We start from the raw sequence: 15,141 nt of genomic DNA, 5'->3' as shown, positions 1-15,141 counted from the left end.
CCAGACATGATAGGATTTTTTGCCTGAAGGCAGTCCATTGAGAAATGGCTTTGGCAGTCACAGGTGGGATGGGAGTTCTCGAGCCAGTTCTCTCTTCTCAATATCAAGAAGCTTGACTGTTCCAGCATTTGTTCCAGTGGATCTTTTAAGGAACTGCTCTGAACATCCTACTAAAAAGTCCAAGTCAAAGGACAAACAGAAATGTAAGTTGAGCAGGAGGATCCTTTCTACCTCAGCCACTTTGGTGCGCCCCTCCACAGCAGTTGGCCCTCCACCAACAGTCTCAGAAGCATCTTGCCCTCCTCCATACGTGTCCCCTGTTTTGGACCCAGTTGATTTGGAGGTGACTTTGTGGTCCAGACTTTGTTTTAATCCAGCTCCACCCATTTGAGGGCATCATATGAGGATGTTCACCTGGGTTCTGCCGAGGAATAAGTTGGGGCAAGCTTATTTTAACAATTTAAATGGGCCTGCAGAGATTGTGGACATCAATATCCATGTATGTCTTCATGATGCCAATCATCCTGTTTGTATTCAATATAGAAAGATCACTCCTTTCAGAACCATGATCACCGACCTTTCATTGTCTCCTCCTCAGTGTGAGAGCTTATTCCCTTCACTGCTGCCTGATCATGTCCATCACTTGGAAGCAAGACAATATTGGTCTCCCCCATGTCTGGCAACTCTGACATTGTATCCAAACTCCATTTGGAACCATCCCCTGATGACATAATGGGGAATCCTGCTCCAGTATTACCTGCACCATCTTTCCTTGCAGACTTCATTCCTGCTTCTTTAGAGTAGTGCCCTATTTTACACCTTTCTGCCCTTCCCCTTAATTTGTCAGGTTATTTGCACATTGTTGAGGGACATATCTCACTACATTCTGACGGCTCCTTTTTGGCCCAGACTGTCATGGTTTCATACTTTCAACAACCTAACACTACCAATACATCCATCTACTTCCACAAGCTGATCTAATTTTGTAAGACAAACCTTTACATCATGAGTAGCACCACTCCATCTAATGGCTTGGAATATCTGCCTGAGCATTTAACATTTTCTGATGCAGTGCTGGATGCTATGAGAAAGGCCAAAAAACTCTACATTGTGAAATCATATTCTGCAAAATGGACTAGATTTGCCAACTGGGCTAAGGCAGTGTCTGTAACCATCATCTTGCAGTCTGTCCCATGTGTTTGCTTATCTGTTGGAATTAAAATCCTCTGGTTTAGCTACTTCCTCAATAAAGGTTCATTCTATGGCAATATCCGTGTCTCATGGGAAATTAATGGCCAACCTCTATTTTTACACCCCAATTCCAAGCACTTTCTTAAATGGTATAAATATAGTTGTGTTCCCACTACTGGTGTTGCTGGCCTCTTAAGGGAGTCTCTCATTAATACTCTTCCAGCTGATGGCTAAAGCATTCAAATCATTTTGGCCACCAGCCCTTTAGCCTTCTTGTTTATTCAAGTTGCATTTTTAGTAATGCTCTCTGCTGCTAGACAAATGACTGAATTGGCTTTGCCGTGACTGTCCTCCACCATGAACCTCCTTTTATTTCTGTCCTGATGCGATGGTCTTCTAGACTAGCTTGTCTTTCCACATTAACCAACCCATAGAGTTTACTGTCATCCAGAGAATGACAAAGACGCTGGATGTTTTTAATGCTCTGTTGTTTTATTTATATAGGACTTTGTTCTTCAGAAGGGCACATCACCTATTTGTCTGCCATTCTAGCCTCAGAAAGAGTTTGCCACCTTTCTCTCAATGCATCTCTCATTGGGCAGTTTCTGCCATCACCAGCTGTTAGCAAAGATTGATTATTTATCCTGTATGCATGCCCACTCCACCAGGGCACAAAGCTGTTCATCAGCTTTCCTTTGGGATATCCCCTTGCATGACAACTGCCTGGCAGCAACGTAGTCTACATCCTCATCTTGCCAGGCACTGATGTAGATTCTGTAAAAGAGGCCAAAGTTAAGAGACCAGTGTTACAAAGCTTATTTTCTTGAGAGCCTCACCCTTCTTCCATTTTTTCTTACCTGGTGAGCTTGCTACTCTGCCAGATGTAGGACTGTACAGTGATCATGATGATGAAAACAGAGTTGCACTGTTACTATTGTTCATCCAATGGCGATCCTGCTGTAAGTCTCATAAATCTCTCTCTCTCTCTCTCTAGAAAGAGAGAGATTTATGAGACTGACAGCAGGATCTTCATTGCAGTGTTTTTGAATGTGCACACACATTCATATATTCATAAAACACTACTGGGTATTCACTCACTACTGCTGGGTAGTGAATACCAAGAGGGGGATTTTTCCACCTCTGGGTATTCACTACAATAAAATTCTGATTGCTGCATCAAAACCATGTCCTAATATTACACTTTTCCTCCACCAGCAGTAGTGCAAGGACTGAGAAGACAGGCGCTCTTCCCTCGTATCATATTACTGTTTTGGCAAGGCAGTTGGAGGGGATATTATCCCTTAGGGCTTTGGAAGCTTCTACTGTGGCAGATCCCAGAAGTATGACTGCACAGTATATCCTTCAATGAAAAACAGTTACTGATAAGTGCAACTTTTTCATGATGTTCCTTTTTCATTTTGATGTGCTAATGTATATTGTTATTTTTTAAAAGGTTATTTGACCATTCCATGGAAGGGTTCAAAAACTGGGAGTTCATGACTACTCATTGCTGGGGTGAAAAAGCAGCTGGAGACTGGATCTTGGAAATTTATGACACCCCATCACAGCTGAGGAATGTCAAGACTCCAGGTATGGATCCCACCATTCTTTTCTTTACGAATTTTATTCAGTAAAAGATAACTCAGGGAACAAGGAAGCACCTGGGAGAAAATATTCTGTGAAGTACATATAAACATGATCGCCAACATTTGAACTGGATTTGGAAACAAATGGGCAACCTGTTTAATATAGCCAAAACATCTTGTTTTCCATTCACTGACTTATCAGGTGGGTTCAGAATTTTGTACTACTTGCAGTTTCAGAGTTATTTTTCAAAAAAAGCTTGTACCAACAATCATATCCCCAAAGGCATTCAGAAAACTAATTCAACACCACTCTTGCTTTGGTAACTTTCTTTTATGCAATGTATTCAAGATAAATTAGTTTTCTGAATGCCTTTGGGGACATGATTGTTGGTACAAGCTTTTTTTTTTTTTTTTTTTGAAAACCTGGTTGACCAGTCTAGTGAATTCTGGGCTGCTGTAGGTGGGGGTGGAGTGAAAGTCACAGATGGAAATCCTTGCACCCACAAAACCCTAGTCTGGATCCAAGCCATTTTTTCCATAGGTTTTGGGGTCTTTCACATGAATATTACCTGGCACAGTGGGTTAAAACTGGTAGGCCATTATTGAGTGTGTTTGCTGCAAATGTTGTTGCAAATAGTTGGAGAGGAGTGTGATGCCAGTATCTGATGCCAGAGTGTGTTGGCTATTGTCTGGCTATTCCTAAAGAAATCATCATTTAATAAGTATTTTAAAAAACTACAGGACATTGTAATCGAAAGGGTGGTAATGTGTCAGCCCCAAGAAATGGATTAACTGAATCCAAACAAATCAGGGTTGCGACATTTGGATCATCCTATTAAAGCCTTAAAATGGACAGAGGGACTTTGATTGTGGTGCCTCTTTACCCCTCAATAGCACTTTACGCAAGAGACCATCGCATTCTTCTGGAACGGTTAGGAGATAGAAGCACTGCTTTGCAATGATTAATTGCCAAGCTTACAAATGGATACAAAAGGTTAGACTACTGCTTTTCTTCCATGTTCCTGGACTGGTAGGGCACTGCTAAGTTTAAACTTCTCCCTTCTGCTCCTTAATAAATCATATGCATCTGCTCAAGAGGAATGTCTGAAGCTTTGAAGTACAGTGTCATTAGTATGTTGATGACATCTATCAAAATTGTAGCAGCAGTAGAATCCTTGAATGTGAGTATGTGAGTTCTGTTTTGGGCTGGATGAGGGCTAATAAAATTGAAGCAAGACAAGACAAAAGTGTTGATGGCTTGCTGAACCAGAAATAAAGGGGTAGTAGTTTTACCTGTGCTGATAGAGTTCTCTGTCATCTGAAATAGCAGATGCATAGTTTGGGAGTACTCCTGGATCCTGTACTGTTGCTTGATGCACAAGTGGCAGAAGTGGTAACAAGTGCTTTTTTGCAGGTTCAGCTTGTGAGCAATATTGATGTTATTATTGCAGTAATCAAGTGATAAACATGTGTAGGTGAACAAGGGCTTTTTCTCTCCGTGCCCCTATTATTCCTTGTCACAAGAAGAAGTACATGCAGAGGAGAGTATTATGAGAAATGTTAGGTTAAATATTTAGGAAATATTTAGGACAAGAATTTGAAATGAATAAATCAGCAATTTTCTCACCCTTGTCATAGGAAGGATGTAACAACATAGGTTCTTTTGTGTTGTATTAGTTCATATATCCAATACCACATATGAAAAACTGAGCTTAGAAAAGATTAAATACAAAAATGGGAATGTTACTGTTCTTGGAATAAATGTGGCCTCTTCTTTAATATTTGTACATTATTTATCATTTTTTCAGTGCCCATTCCCTACTATCCATAGTGCAGTATCAAATGTTGTCATTTCTAGGCTTGGGTGAACAGCGCAGGGGATAGTTATAATGGGCTGGATCCAGATTCCAGACTTAATTTTCTGTTGATGGAAGGCTCTTATGTCAGTAGAACATAAAGTTTCTGGTTCCCCTTTCCCAGTGCAGCCCATTAATCACCCTGAATGGCTGCTCCTGGGAGACAGGGGATGAGGAAATGGCAAAAACTAAATTTCTCCTTCCGTTATCAAAAACTTTACTCTGGATCCAACCCATAGAGTTATGTTGTTGTTGTTGTTGTTGTTGTTGTTGTTGTTGTTCTCAGCAATAACTGTAATATAGCTCACACTACATCTTTCATTTTATTGAAAATATAGCAGAAACAGAAAATAGAAATAGGTATAGTATTTGACACACATCATTTTTTCAATATGTCTCCCCTAGGTAAATTGAAAGAATGGTCTTTAGTGCTTTATGGGACATCCACGCAGCCTTACTCCCAAAGAAATGATTTTCCAAAAGCCGAACGGGTACGCTCAAGTCCTATAGAAGACCCTACAGAAGATTATGGGGCGGATGATTATGCAGGTAAATGAACAGTATTTTCCAAAGTATTCACCAATGCAATTGTGTTGAGCAGTAAAGATAAGGACTTGGATCCAGAGTAAATTTTCCAGTGGCCAAATGAAACTTTCCTGCCTCCCCTCTGTCAGTGCAACTGATCTCCAGGAAATGCCATTCCGGGGGACAGGGGATCCTGAGGGATGACATGCAGGAGAGTTGCAGCAGGAGGGATAAAACAGCAGAAATTACTGATTTACAGTGCAATCCTATGGAGAGTTACTCCAGTCTAATCCCATTGACTTCAATAGTCTTAGACGGGAGTAACTCTCCATAGGATTGCACTGCTAGACTGGATCCAATCAGAATGTTGTTGTTTCTCTTTAATAAAAGGTCCATGCAATGCAGAGTGCAGTAAAATAGGCTGTGGTGGGCCTGGACCAGACCATTGCAATGACTGTCTACACTACTACTACAAATCTAAGAACAACACAAGGTAAAAAGCACATATTTATATATTACTTGTTACCCATTTACCCAACACAATTATTGGAATATGTCTTCTTTCTTTAAGATGGGTAGAGTACTGAATCATGAAACTCTTACTCAGCATTTGAATTTACAATATTAGTCTATATGAACATACTGAGTAAAGTTACAGTGATCATACTGTTAGCCTTGAAAAATATAGCCTAGGCTGCAGATATGTTTTTTTTTAAATGCAGTGTCAGGATGGAGTAATTGAGAACAAAAAAATCCAGCAGAGAGGTAGGAAGGATGCTTAATTCCACGCCCACCACTACTCTGCTCCACATATCACACACACACACATCTGTGGTCCTCTGATATTTCAAATGTATGTATCCTTTTATATGCATACCTGAAATGCATATAGAAGAAAGGAAGCTGCTTGGAGGGGAGGGGAGATTTGGAGTGAAGAAATGGCAGCTAGGGTTCATCAGGGCCATTTCCACACGTCTTACCTGCCTGCGGAACATGCGCAAAAAACACGGGAGACATCATCTTCTCACACGAAATCGCACCAGGAAGACTTGATTTCACACAAAACTCCCAGATAACAGTGTCTTCCTGGCATGATTTCGCATGAGAAGGCACTGTCTTCCAGGTCTTTCGTGCGATGTTCTGCAGGCAGGTAAGATATGTGGAAACGGCCCTTATGTACCTGGATCTCCACTGGTTGGAAGAAATATTTGGAATGAAGACGTTAACACACATAATTCTCTGTTTGCACTTTCTTATATTAAAAGCAGCGGGCTATGTCAATTCTTGAATCCATGTAGATTTTTGAAAATCCCCTGTAAATTCTTGAAATAGTATGACTTTAAAAAAATTGATACTGTACCATACATCGAAGGTGCCCATCATGGGATGATGATGGCTGCTGCTGCCGCCCTGCACTGTGCAGTCATACTTTGCCTCCTTTCATTCCACTAGGCTGTTGCTAAGCTGTGGCAGCCCAGCAGTGCAGATCATTTCACACACTATGGATGATCTTGGTACAAGTGGATCACAAGATAAAGGAAACAGTAACGTTTGAAGGGTCATCTCATGCATCAGTGTTCTTAATTTTATTGTGGGTAAGAAGTAGGGATGTGTGAATTGGGTTTCCGATTTGGGTAAAACACCCAAATCAGACCCAATTCACAAAGATTCGGGATTTCTGGATTGGGAAGCTTCAGGACATGGGGTTTTAAATGCCCCTTTCCATGCCGCTGCGCAGTGGCAGGGAAATGGGCATTTAAACCATGGATCAGCTGCTTGGTGGCGAAATCCCCACCAAGCAGCTGATCCATGCTGAAAGCCACAGCAAAAAGGCCCTTTAAACTCCATCTAGGTTGCAGGGGGAAGGACCATTTCGCGCTCCACCTGGGTCAAGGCAGGGAACTTTTCACTGCTGTTTGCATTGCAAATGGTGGCAAAGCACTCCACCTGGCTCACGGGGGCGGGGTTCCCTCACGACCCAGATGGAATTTAAAGGGCCCACCGCAAACTCCACCAAGCAGCTGATCTGCGCCGGCAGGGTTTGAACTCCCCCCACCGCTTATTTCACCCAATGGGAGAGGAAGGAGGGTGTTCCCTCCTCCCCCTCTCATTGGGTGAAATAAGCGGTGGGGGGGTAGTTTGTCAGTGTGCTCCAAATCTTTACGGAGCACACCAAAGCAGGTCAAACAAGGGATTCCCAAAGTGGCTTGCCACTTTGGGAATCCCTTATTTCCAACCCTTTTTTCCAGGAAACCCCAGTATTTGTTTTGCACACCCCTAGTAAGAAGCTCGGGAAGATAGAAACTGTCATAACTATTTCACAGGCACATTTGTATTGCACTGTTAGGGAGCTAATAGAGGTGGGCTAGGAATCAAGCTAAAAAAACAGAAGGCCTAGTTTCCACCTCTCTAACGATAGTCAGTATTTTCATGAATAAGCCTGCATCATCATTAGAAAGCTGCTGTTCTGACAATTCAATCACTTTTTTTTCACAAAGATGCACTAATTACTCTGACTATGCCTTTTATCTTATACATTGCAGAATCTGTGTTCCCAATTGTCCAACTGGCCACTACAGTGCAGATAAGAAGCGCTGCAAAAAATGTTCAGCCAACTGTGAAACATGTTTTGGAAGTCACAATGACCAGTGTAATACTTGCAAACCTGGTTACTATATCCATGAAGAATCCAGAAACTGTGTTAGCAGCTGCCCAGATGGATTTTACCTGGATAATAGTCAGTATTTTAAAATTATTTAATATGCTTTAACACATGTTAATTAGAAATGTTCATGTTGACAGCAAGTTACAGTATACAATAAAGTAAACTAGACATCCTTGCATAATACACCACAGAAAAAGCACTAGTTTTCAGAGAGATTTCTATTACGTTCCCTGTGTACAAATTTGAAGCAGCAAAAAACTGGTTTAACTCCCTTCTGAGTAAGGTTCTAATTAACTTTCCAGCTGACCACCTAAAACTTACAGTCAGGACCTTAGATGACTTTCAAAGGGGATAGGAGAAATTCGTGGCTGAAGGAGGCTGCCATGTTCAGAGGCAGTGTACTCCAAATGATAGTTACTGGGAAGGAGTAGAAGCAGAAGCAGGGGGGAGCATTGTCCATCCTGGGCATTTGGTTAGCCATTGTGGAAAACAGAATGCTGGACTAGATGACCATTAGTCTAATCCAGCAAAGCTCTTTTTGTATTCTTTTGTTCCCCTATTTATAAACTGAAAGAATAACGTCCTTTCCTCAAGATAAGAACTATAACTTTTTTTTGTATTGTGCCAGCTAGTCATTTTGCAAATGCTTACAAAAGCAACATTATAAAAATGCTGAGGGTAAAAATGTAAAATGATATGAACCTTAATTTTTAGTTTTTAACAATGCATAATAAATGAAAGAGAATAATTTACTGTTAAGTCTATTGTACTGTCATGTACAAAATAACATTAAATGTTGGTGATACCTATATGTTAAAATATGACACTGATTGTTATGACCTTTACTTTCTTTGGCGTAGATTTTTCTTTTAATCTATCCCTTAACCCTCTGGGTAGTCTGCTGCCACCAGGAATATTTTATTCCAAGATACTTTATTTAAATTTTCCCTTTGGTAACGTTCCCAAGCGTCAGGCTCCTTCGTGGTTCTATGCAGCCCTGAGGATAAGAATGGGATATAGCAATGACAGCTGCTCTGGGATATAACAAAACAAAATAATCTTTTATTTAGTCAAGAAGCTTATCGGTTTCATAAAAGTAGTTCTTAGTTCTTCTAGTTGCTTCATCCAAACTCATTCATACAGATCTCTTCTAGGGCTTCTCTAACTCAATATTTCTCTCACAGAAATACTTTAAACTCCTCAGGCAGCACTCAGCCAGCCTCTCTTTCCCTGACTGAGTGTCCTTTCACAAACATGCTCAGTTCAGGTTCCACACAGGTTATATTTCTCTCATAATTACTTCCGTATACTCAGGCAGCACACAGCTAGCCTGCTTTCTCCTGACTGACTCCTTGCTCTCTGCACTGTCAATCTAAACTCCATTCACTCCGCCCACACTCTCAGTCATCAACCAATCATATCACTCACTCTTCCCTCTCTCACCCCCACTCTTCACCTAGCTCAAACCAAGCATTTAGACACATGCACACATTTACTTGAAATCATTACACTGATTACTTAAAGTACTTGTCAAGCAGTTTTAAAAAAAATCAACTAGTCATTTATTGCCACTAAACAAAAATCATTCACCATTCAAAGTATATTTTATTGCCTTTCAATCGTCCACCCTTGCCACTGAGTAGCTCCTACTACTGTTATCTTTCCAACCCTCCCAACTATCCAGTAAACTAGAGGATACATTCTTTGCAGTGTTTAAAAACACTGTACCACGAAAATAGTGAAGAAAGGGACTACCATTCTCAACCAGCAACATGGAGGAATTCCATAAATTGCCGTATCAGTCTAACAGGAAGGAAGGCAGGGAGGGAAGGTGGGCAGACGGACGGACGGTGCCTCAGGCAGATTGCCCAGAGGAGATAACAGATGAACAATAGCAACATATTTATGCAATTCTTCTGGAATAAAACTTTTGACTCCTCCTGAGGCTCTGATCTCACAAATTAAAAGAGACAAATGCTACAACTGCTTCAGGACTATGACCTAGCTGTGTCTCCATCTTCTCCTGCAGCCCTTTTATTTCCAGTCCCCTGAATCTGTGTCTGGTTTACACCCCAACAGATCTCTGCCATACCTTTCCTTAAAACTTTACTTTGCCTGCTAGCAGCTGGATTATCATCACTGTCCTAAACTGTGCCTCCATTTTCATTCTTTGTCTATTTGGTTTGTATTCCTGCCCCACTTCTCAATTTATATCTTTTTGAGTAACATTGGCATTTAGTCCTCTTTTTATTTTATGATATCGTCACTTGCACTGGCTTTGTCCACCCTGCCATCTGCCATCTTCTAGTATTGCCTTCTTCCATCCTTTCCCCATTGTTTCTCCATACCATTTTGTCAAGCTTGTAGATTTCAAGCATGCAGGTTTCTTGCATGTCTGCAGTACTGTTATCCAGAGGACAAAAGCATCCAAAAATGTAAATTAAATCAATAACAGAAGGAGAGTTTTCCCCTGTGTTTCTGTTTTCATACAGTAAATGGTTGTACAAGTTGTTTGCGCAAGATCTAGTTATAGCCGGTTGCTAAGAATGGCAAGTAAGAACTTCCATACATTTTAACAATGTAACTTGTACTTTAAGTCAATGAAGCAGATGCTTTAAAAGTAGCATTTACTATGCAATATTTTTCCAGAAGAAATATATTCTTAGATATATGCAGATACTTCAAATGATTTGAAGAAGGTTATTATTTTAACCATATGGAATATTTAATTTTATTTTAGCTTTTCAGTTCCTGTTTATTGTAGCAAGTACAAAAATAAGCAATGAGATACATCCATTACACTCTATAGTAGATAATTGATCTGGATTTTCTGAACTGTATTTCTTTTTCCTTCAGATAAAATTGTCTGCCGTAAATGCAGTGAAAACTGTAAGACATGCACTGAATTTCAAACCTGCACAGAATGCAGAAATGGCCTAAGGTAAGGAAATGATAGATTGCACTATCATAGAAAACAAGAAGGCACATCTATATACATACAACAAAGAAAGTTACATAATATGATTATTTAACCTTTACTTTGCATCCCATTTAAATGTCAGAGAGTTATTTATTATATACTTACATACATAAGCTCCTGGGTAACAGTAGATAAAAAGCCTTAAATAGGAGGAAAACAGATGTTTTGGCTCTTGCAGCTGATTTGTTTTCTTCCGTTTTATCATGTAATATAATATTTGTGAATAACTTTTGAGGAAGAACTGATGAAAGAATACTTTGGATGCTCTTCTCTGATAGTTACGAATTATTTCCTTATCTTTATTGTGTCTCTTCACATATCCAATTTCTCACTTATCTTAAGCCCTGCAGGCTTAACCTCTATTACAATGCAATGTGCTCTAACATTAGACAGTAGTGGCTTTTTCCTGGGTAAGGTAACTTAATTAGCAAGTAAATTCTATAAAGAAGCAATGCACTTTTCAGGTTCTTAAATGATCCATAGTTTTATGTTGCAAACATATGTAACAAATATGGAGACAAATGCTAAATATCACAATCCACAGATAAATGTTTCCAGAGCACAGGGTAATCCTCCTGATGGGTGGTACCTTGTAAAAATGAACTTGACTTGTTTACAGTTGCACAGTTGCATTTTAAGGAGGAAGGTAAGGGTGGGAAAGAAGAGAGAAAAGAAAGGTTCTTTAAGCAAGTTACTTCTCCAGACTGGTCCATGATATGCACCATAATGTGCACATCCAGAAGACAAGATGTTAATCTAGTGCATAATTTGAGTGGGGATGCTTATGAACTTCTTCCATAACCTGGATTTCCCTCTGAAGTTCAAAATTACTTCATGTTTTTGCATATTGGAAGTGGAAATACCTGATTCTTTCATTTTTTTTAAATTTTGAGACTTTGTTGAGACTCCCACACAGATTGCTACAGCTGAAATTTCCTTCAAAGTCTACCTTAGAAATGCACACAAATAGTTGACAAACCACTTGTGAAAGGAAATTTGGATCATGTTATCTGCTTTGGTGACCATGTGCTTACATACTATATGTCACTAGTCTGCATGACTGGTAATGTAGAAACAGATAAGAGAGCAACAAATTGCAGAACAACCACTTTCATAATTAAGTTGTTTATGTTATATCAAAAGGAAGGCAAAATGGAACATGAAGTGACTGAGTCAGAATAATTACGGAATGGAATTGGTGAAATTTGCTCATTCCTAGTAGTTCGCAACAAAGCCACCTGCCAAATGATTAACTGGTAACAAAATCAGCCCAAGATCTCTCATTATGTTGATAAAATTAGTGAACATTTACACTATCATTTATCAAAGTTTAAGAATGCCTTAACAGGAATATGACCACAGTGGTGGAGTTAGTTCATAAGAGAGTAAGCATGTTGGTCCCAGGTATGTTGGTCCCAAGCCATATAGGTCTTTAAAAATCAACACCAGCACTTTGAATTGGCCTGGAAACAGCCCAAATCTGGAGTGATATGGTCCACACAACCAACTCCATTCAACATCTTGGCTGCAGCATTCTGCACCAATTAAAATTTCTGAACACATACAGCATATTACAGTAATCTAATCCAGAATTCAGAGGAGTTGATGCATCTAACGAAGAGAGCTGTGGTTCTTGAAAGTTTATGCTACAATAAAGTTGGTTAGTCTTAAAGGTGCTACTGGACTCTTTACTATTTTCTAATCTAGAATGTTTGACTTTCTTCTAATTTGTCCCCTCATCTAAGCAAAGTTTCCTCTTTTGAAATCAAAAATAATTGTTTTGGATTTTGGCGGCAAACTTAATAGCATCGTAGTTACTTTTATCAATTAGTGCAATATTTACATCTCACATCAGGTCTCTCGAGTCCCACTCAGAACCAAGTCCAGAGCTGCTATACCTCTAGTTGGCTCTGTGACCAACTGCTGGAGTGCAGTTATTTACGATGTCTGAGAAAGTGTGTTTCTATGATATGACTCAAGTACATATTTGTCTAGTCAATGTGAGAATAGTTGAAGTCACCCAGTATTACAACACTTTACCTTTTAGTCAGCAGCACCCTTATTTCCCCCTCTATCTTGAGTTCTGCCTTCAGGTTTTGGTCAGGAAGATGAGAGTACACCCTCCAATTTTAAGTAACCCTTAGGGTTCAGGATCTCCACATCCCTCAGCCCCCTGGTTTTTTCAAACAGCCTTCCTTTACTACCCTACTCTCATTCTCAAATTCTAGCTCACTCTCATCAATATTTTCCAAGGAATTCACCCTTTCCAATGAATTCACCTTTTGGGATGAGTTATTCCAAACCAGAGACTATCCAGCTTCTTTTGGATTTTCCCCCAAAAGTTAGTTTAAAAGCTGTGCCACCTTTTTGATACTGTTCTAGAAGCCTGATTCACTTTTGGTTCAAGTGAAGCCTGTCTCTTAGTTTATTGAGCAAGGAAGGAGGCTCTTTTAAGACATTATTTGCAGCCTCCTCACCTGACATCATCCAACCTCAAGACCCCCACCCTACACAACAGTAGGGGAGCTATCAGTATAGAAGTAGGATGGTTCTAACAAGAACCTAAGAGTCTCTCTGTACGCCTCTTTTTCTCTCTCAGCTTCTTCAGGTTGGTAACTCTAGCCTTTAGGGAACTAAGATGTTCCCTGGGATCCGAGAGTTCCATGCATCAAGCATACATCCATGATTTCTGTCACATGGGCAGATGTATATGTGACCCTCTTTGCAAATCACTATATAGCCCCCACCTCTCTTGCTGTCATTCTAATGTCATAGCCGCTTTGGTTGCTTAAGGGTATTAATTCCTTTTAATGGGCCACCATTGCAATTAATAGGTGCAATCCACAGGAAATGTACCTTGTTGCAGTTGCTTAAATGTGACTGACTTGTGCAAAACTGCATCCAGTGTGGGTTAGGATTAAGATATAATGCACACTCAAAAACAATGAGGTTTTTGTAAACAATATTTGAAAAAAAATGTGCTCAGTATAATATCCTGCAAGCTTCGTTATATTTTCTCTCCCAGCATTTTGTAATTTCCCTTGTGTTTCTGTGTAGTTTACAGGGATCCAGATGTGTTATCCACTGTGAAGAAGGAAAATACTATAATGGCAGGGAGTGTGAGCCGTGCCACCATTCTTGTGCCTCTTGTGCAGGTACCTCTTTTATATTTTTCATCAATTGGATTATTTTCTCTCTTACATTCAGTTCATTGACTTGCACTTTTCCACCTTCCCACCACCACCATCCTCCTAGCTATGTACAAAAATTTTATACTACATAAAGATTATTTATTATTAGCATTATTTATTTATAGCCTATCTTTCTCACTGAAATCCAAGGCAGATTACACAGTGCAAGTGAAAATACATACAATAGAGACAACAGCTAGGGCATTCGCTGAACAAAGTACAATAACGAACCACAGTTAGGGCATTCAGGGAAACAAATACAGTAGGGTATGAGAGCAAGATTCGGGTCCAGTAGCAACTTAAAGACCAACTAGATTTCCAGGGTATGAGCTTTCGAGAGTCAAAGCTCCCTTCATCAGACAGAATACAACAAGTGAAATTGCTGGGAACCATTCCACACCCACACATCCCATATTTCTAAGGTGTAGCAATGGGGAGGGGAGGGGAGGTGGGGGGGAATCCCATTCCCTATGGCTTTTCTTCCTCCCATCTCCCCTCCCTTATCTCACATTCTTAACTACTCCCTACAGCCACTCCTTCTTTGTCCTTTTTAACTCTTCTTCTTTCACTCCTTCTGTCACTCTTCTCCGCTTAACCCTCAGCTTTTCCTATGTCTCCTTTCTCCCTCCCTCCCTCTGTCACTCAGTCCCTGTCCCCAATCAATTGTCTGTATTTCCCCCATCAAGCCTCATAAATGTTGGGAAGCCAATGGAGAGACTACAGAATGGGAGTGATATGCATGCTGTATCTATATCCTGAGAGCGGCAGCATTTTGCACTAGTTAGAGTCTCTGAGTTGACTTTGAGGGGAGACCTATGTGGAGTGCATTACAGTAGTCTACTCTTGATGTTACTGTATCATGAATCCAACTGGCAGTGGATGAATCCAACTGGCAGTGATCTGGCAGATATCACTTGAAAGCATTTGAATATTTGTTTCTTTTTGTGTGTGATTTAAGGACATATTTCAGTTACAAACCAAAATCATAATATGAAAATAACTACCGAATGCTCTTTTCTTTACAAAAAAAGATCACATGTTATATTGCTCATATGTTTGCTTCAGTTATACTAGAAACTAATGAAGCTGACTTTTACTGAATCAGACCATTGAACCATCAAATTATTGGCTACTCAGCCTGGCAGTG

The 15,141-nt window shown here is 40.0% G+C and overlaps 1 protein-coding gene across 2 annotated transcripts in view; it reads left to right on the top strand.

Moving 5' to 3' along the window:
• Positions 1 to 15,141, top strand: part of PCSK5 (proprotein convertase subtilisin/kexin type 5) — a 387,486-nt gene that overhangs the window by 258,184 nt on the left and 114,161 nt on the right. For both annotated transcript variants that reach the window (XM_054986670.1, XM_054986669.1), the window contains exons 13-18: positions 2,645 to 2,781; positions 5,039 to 5,182; positions 5,549 to 5,651; positions 7,702 to 7,895; positions 10,680 to 10,764; positions 13,861 to 13,958. In XM_054986670.1, coding sequence (XP_054842645.1) covers positions 2,645 to 2,781; positions 5,039 to 5,182; positions 5,549 to 5,651; positions 7,702 to 7,895; positions 10,680 to 10,764; positions 13,861 to 13,958 — 761 coding nt within the window. The remainder of the gene's footprint in view (positions 1 to 2,644; positions 2,782 to 5,038; positions 5,183 to 5,548; positions 5,652 to 7,701; positions 7,896 to 10,679; positions 10,765 to 13,860; positions 13,959 to 15,141) is intronic.

The sequence above is a fragment of the Eublepharis macularius genome, chromosome 8 (assembly GCF_028583425.1).
Source record: "Eublepharis macularius isolate TG4126 chromosome 8, MPM_Emac_v1.0, whole genome shotgun sequence".
In the NCBI taxonomy this organism is placed as follows: domain Eukaryota; kingdom Metazoa; phylum Chordata; class Lepidosauria; order Squamata; family Eublepharidae; genus Eublepharis; species Eublepharis macularius.
Note: the sequence above shows the minus strand (reverse complement) of the source record. Positions and strands in the feature narration are given on the sequence as shown.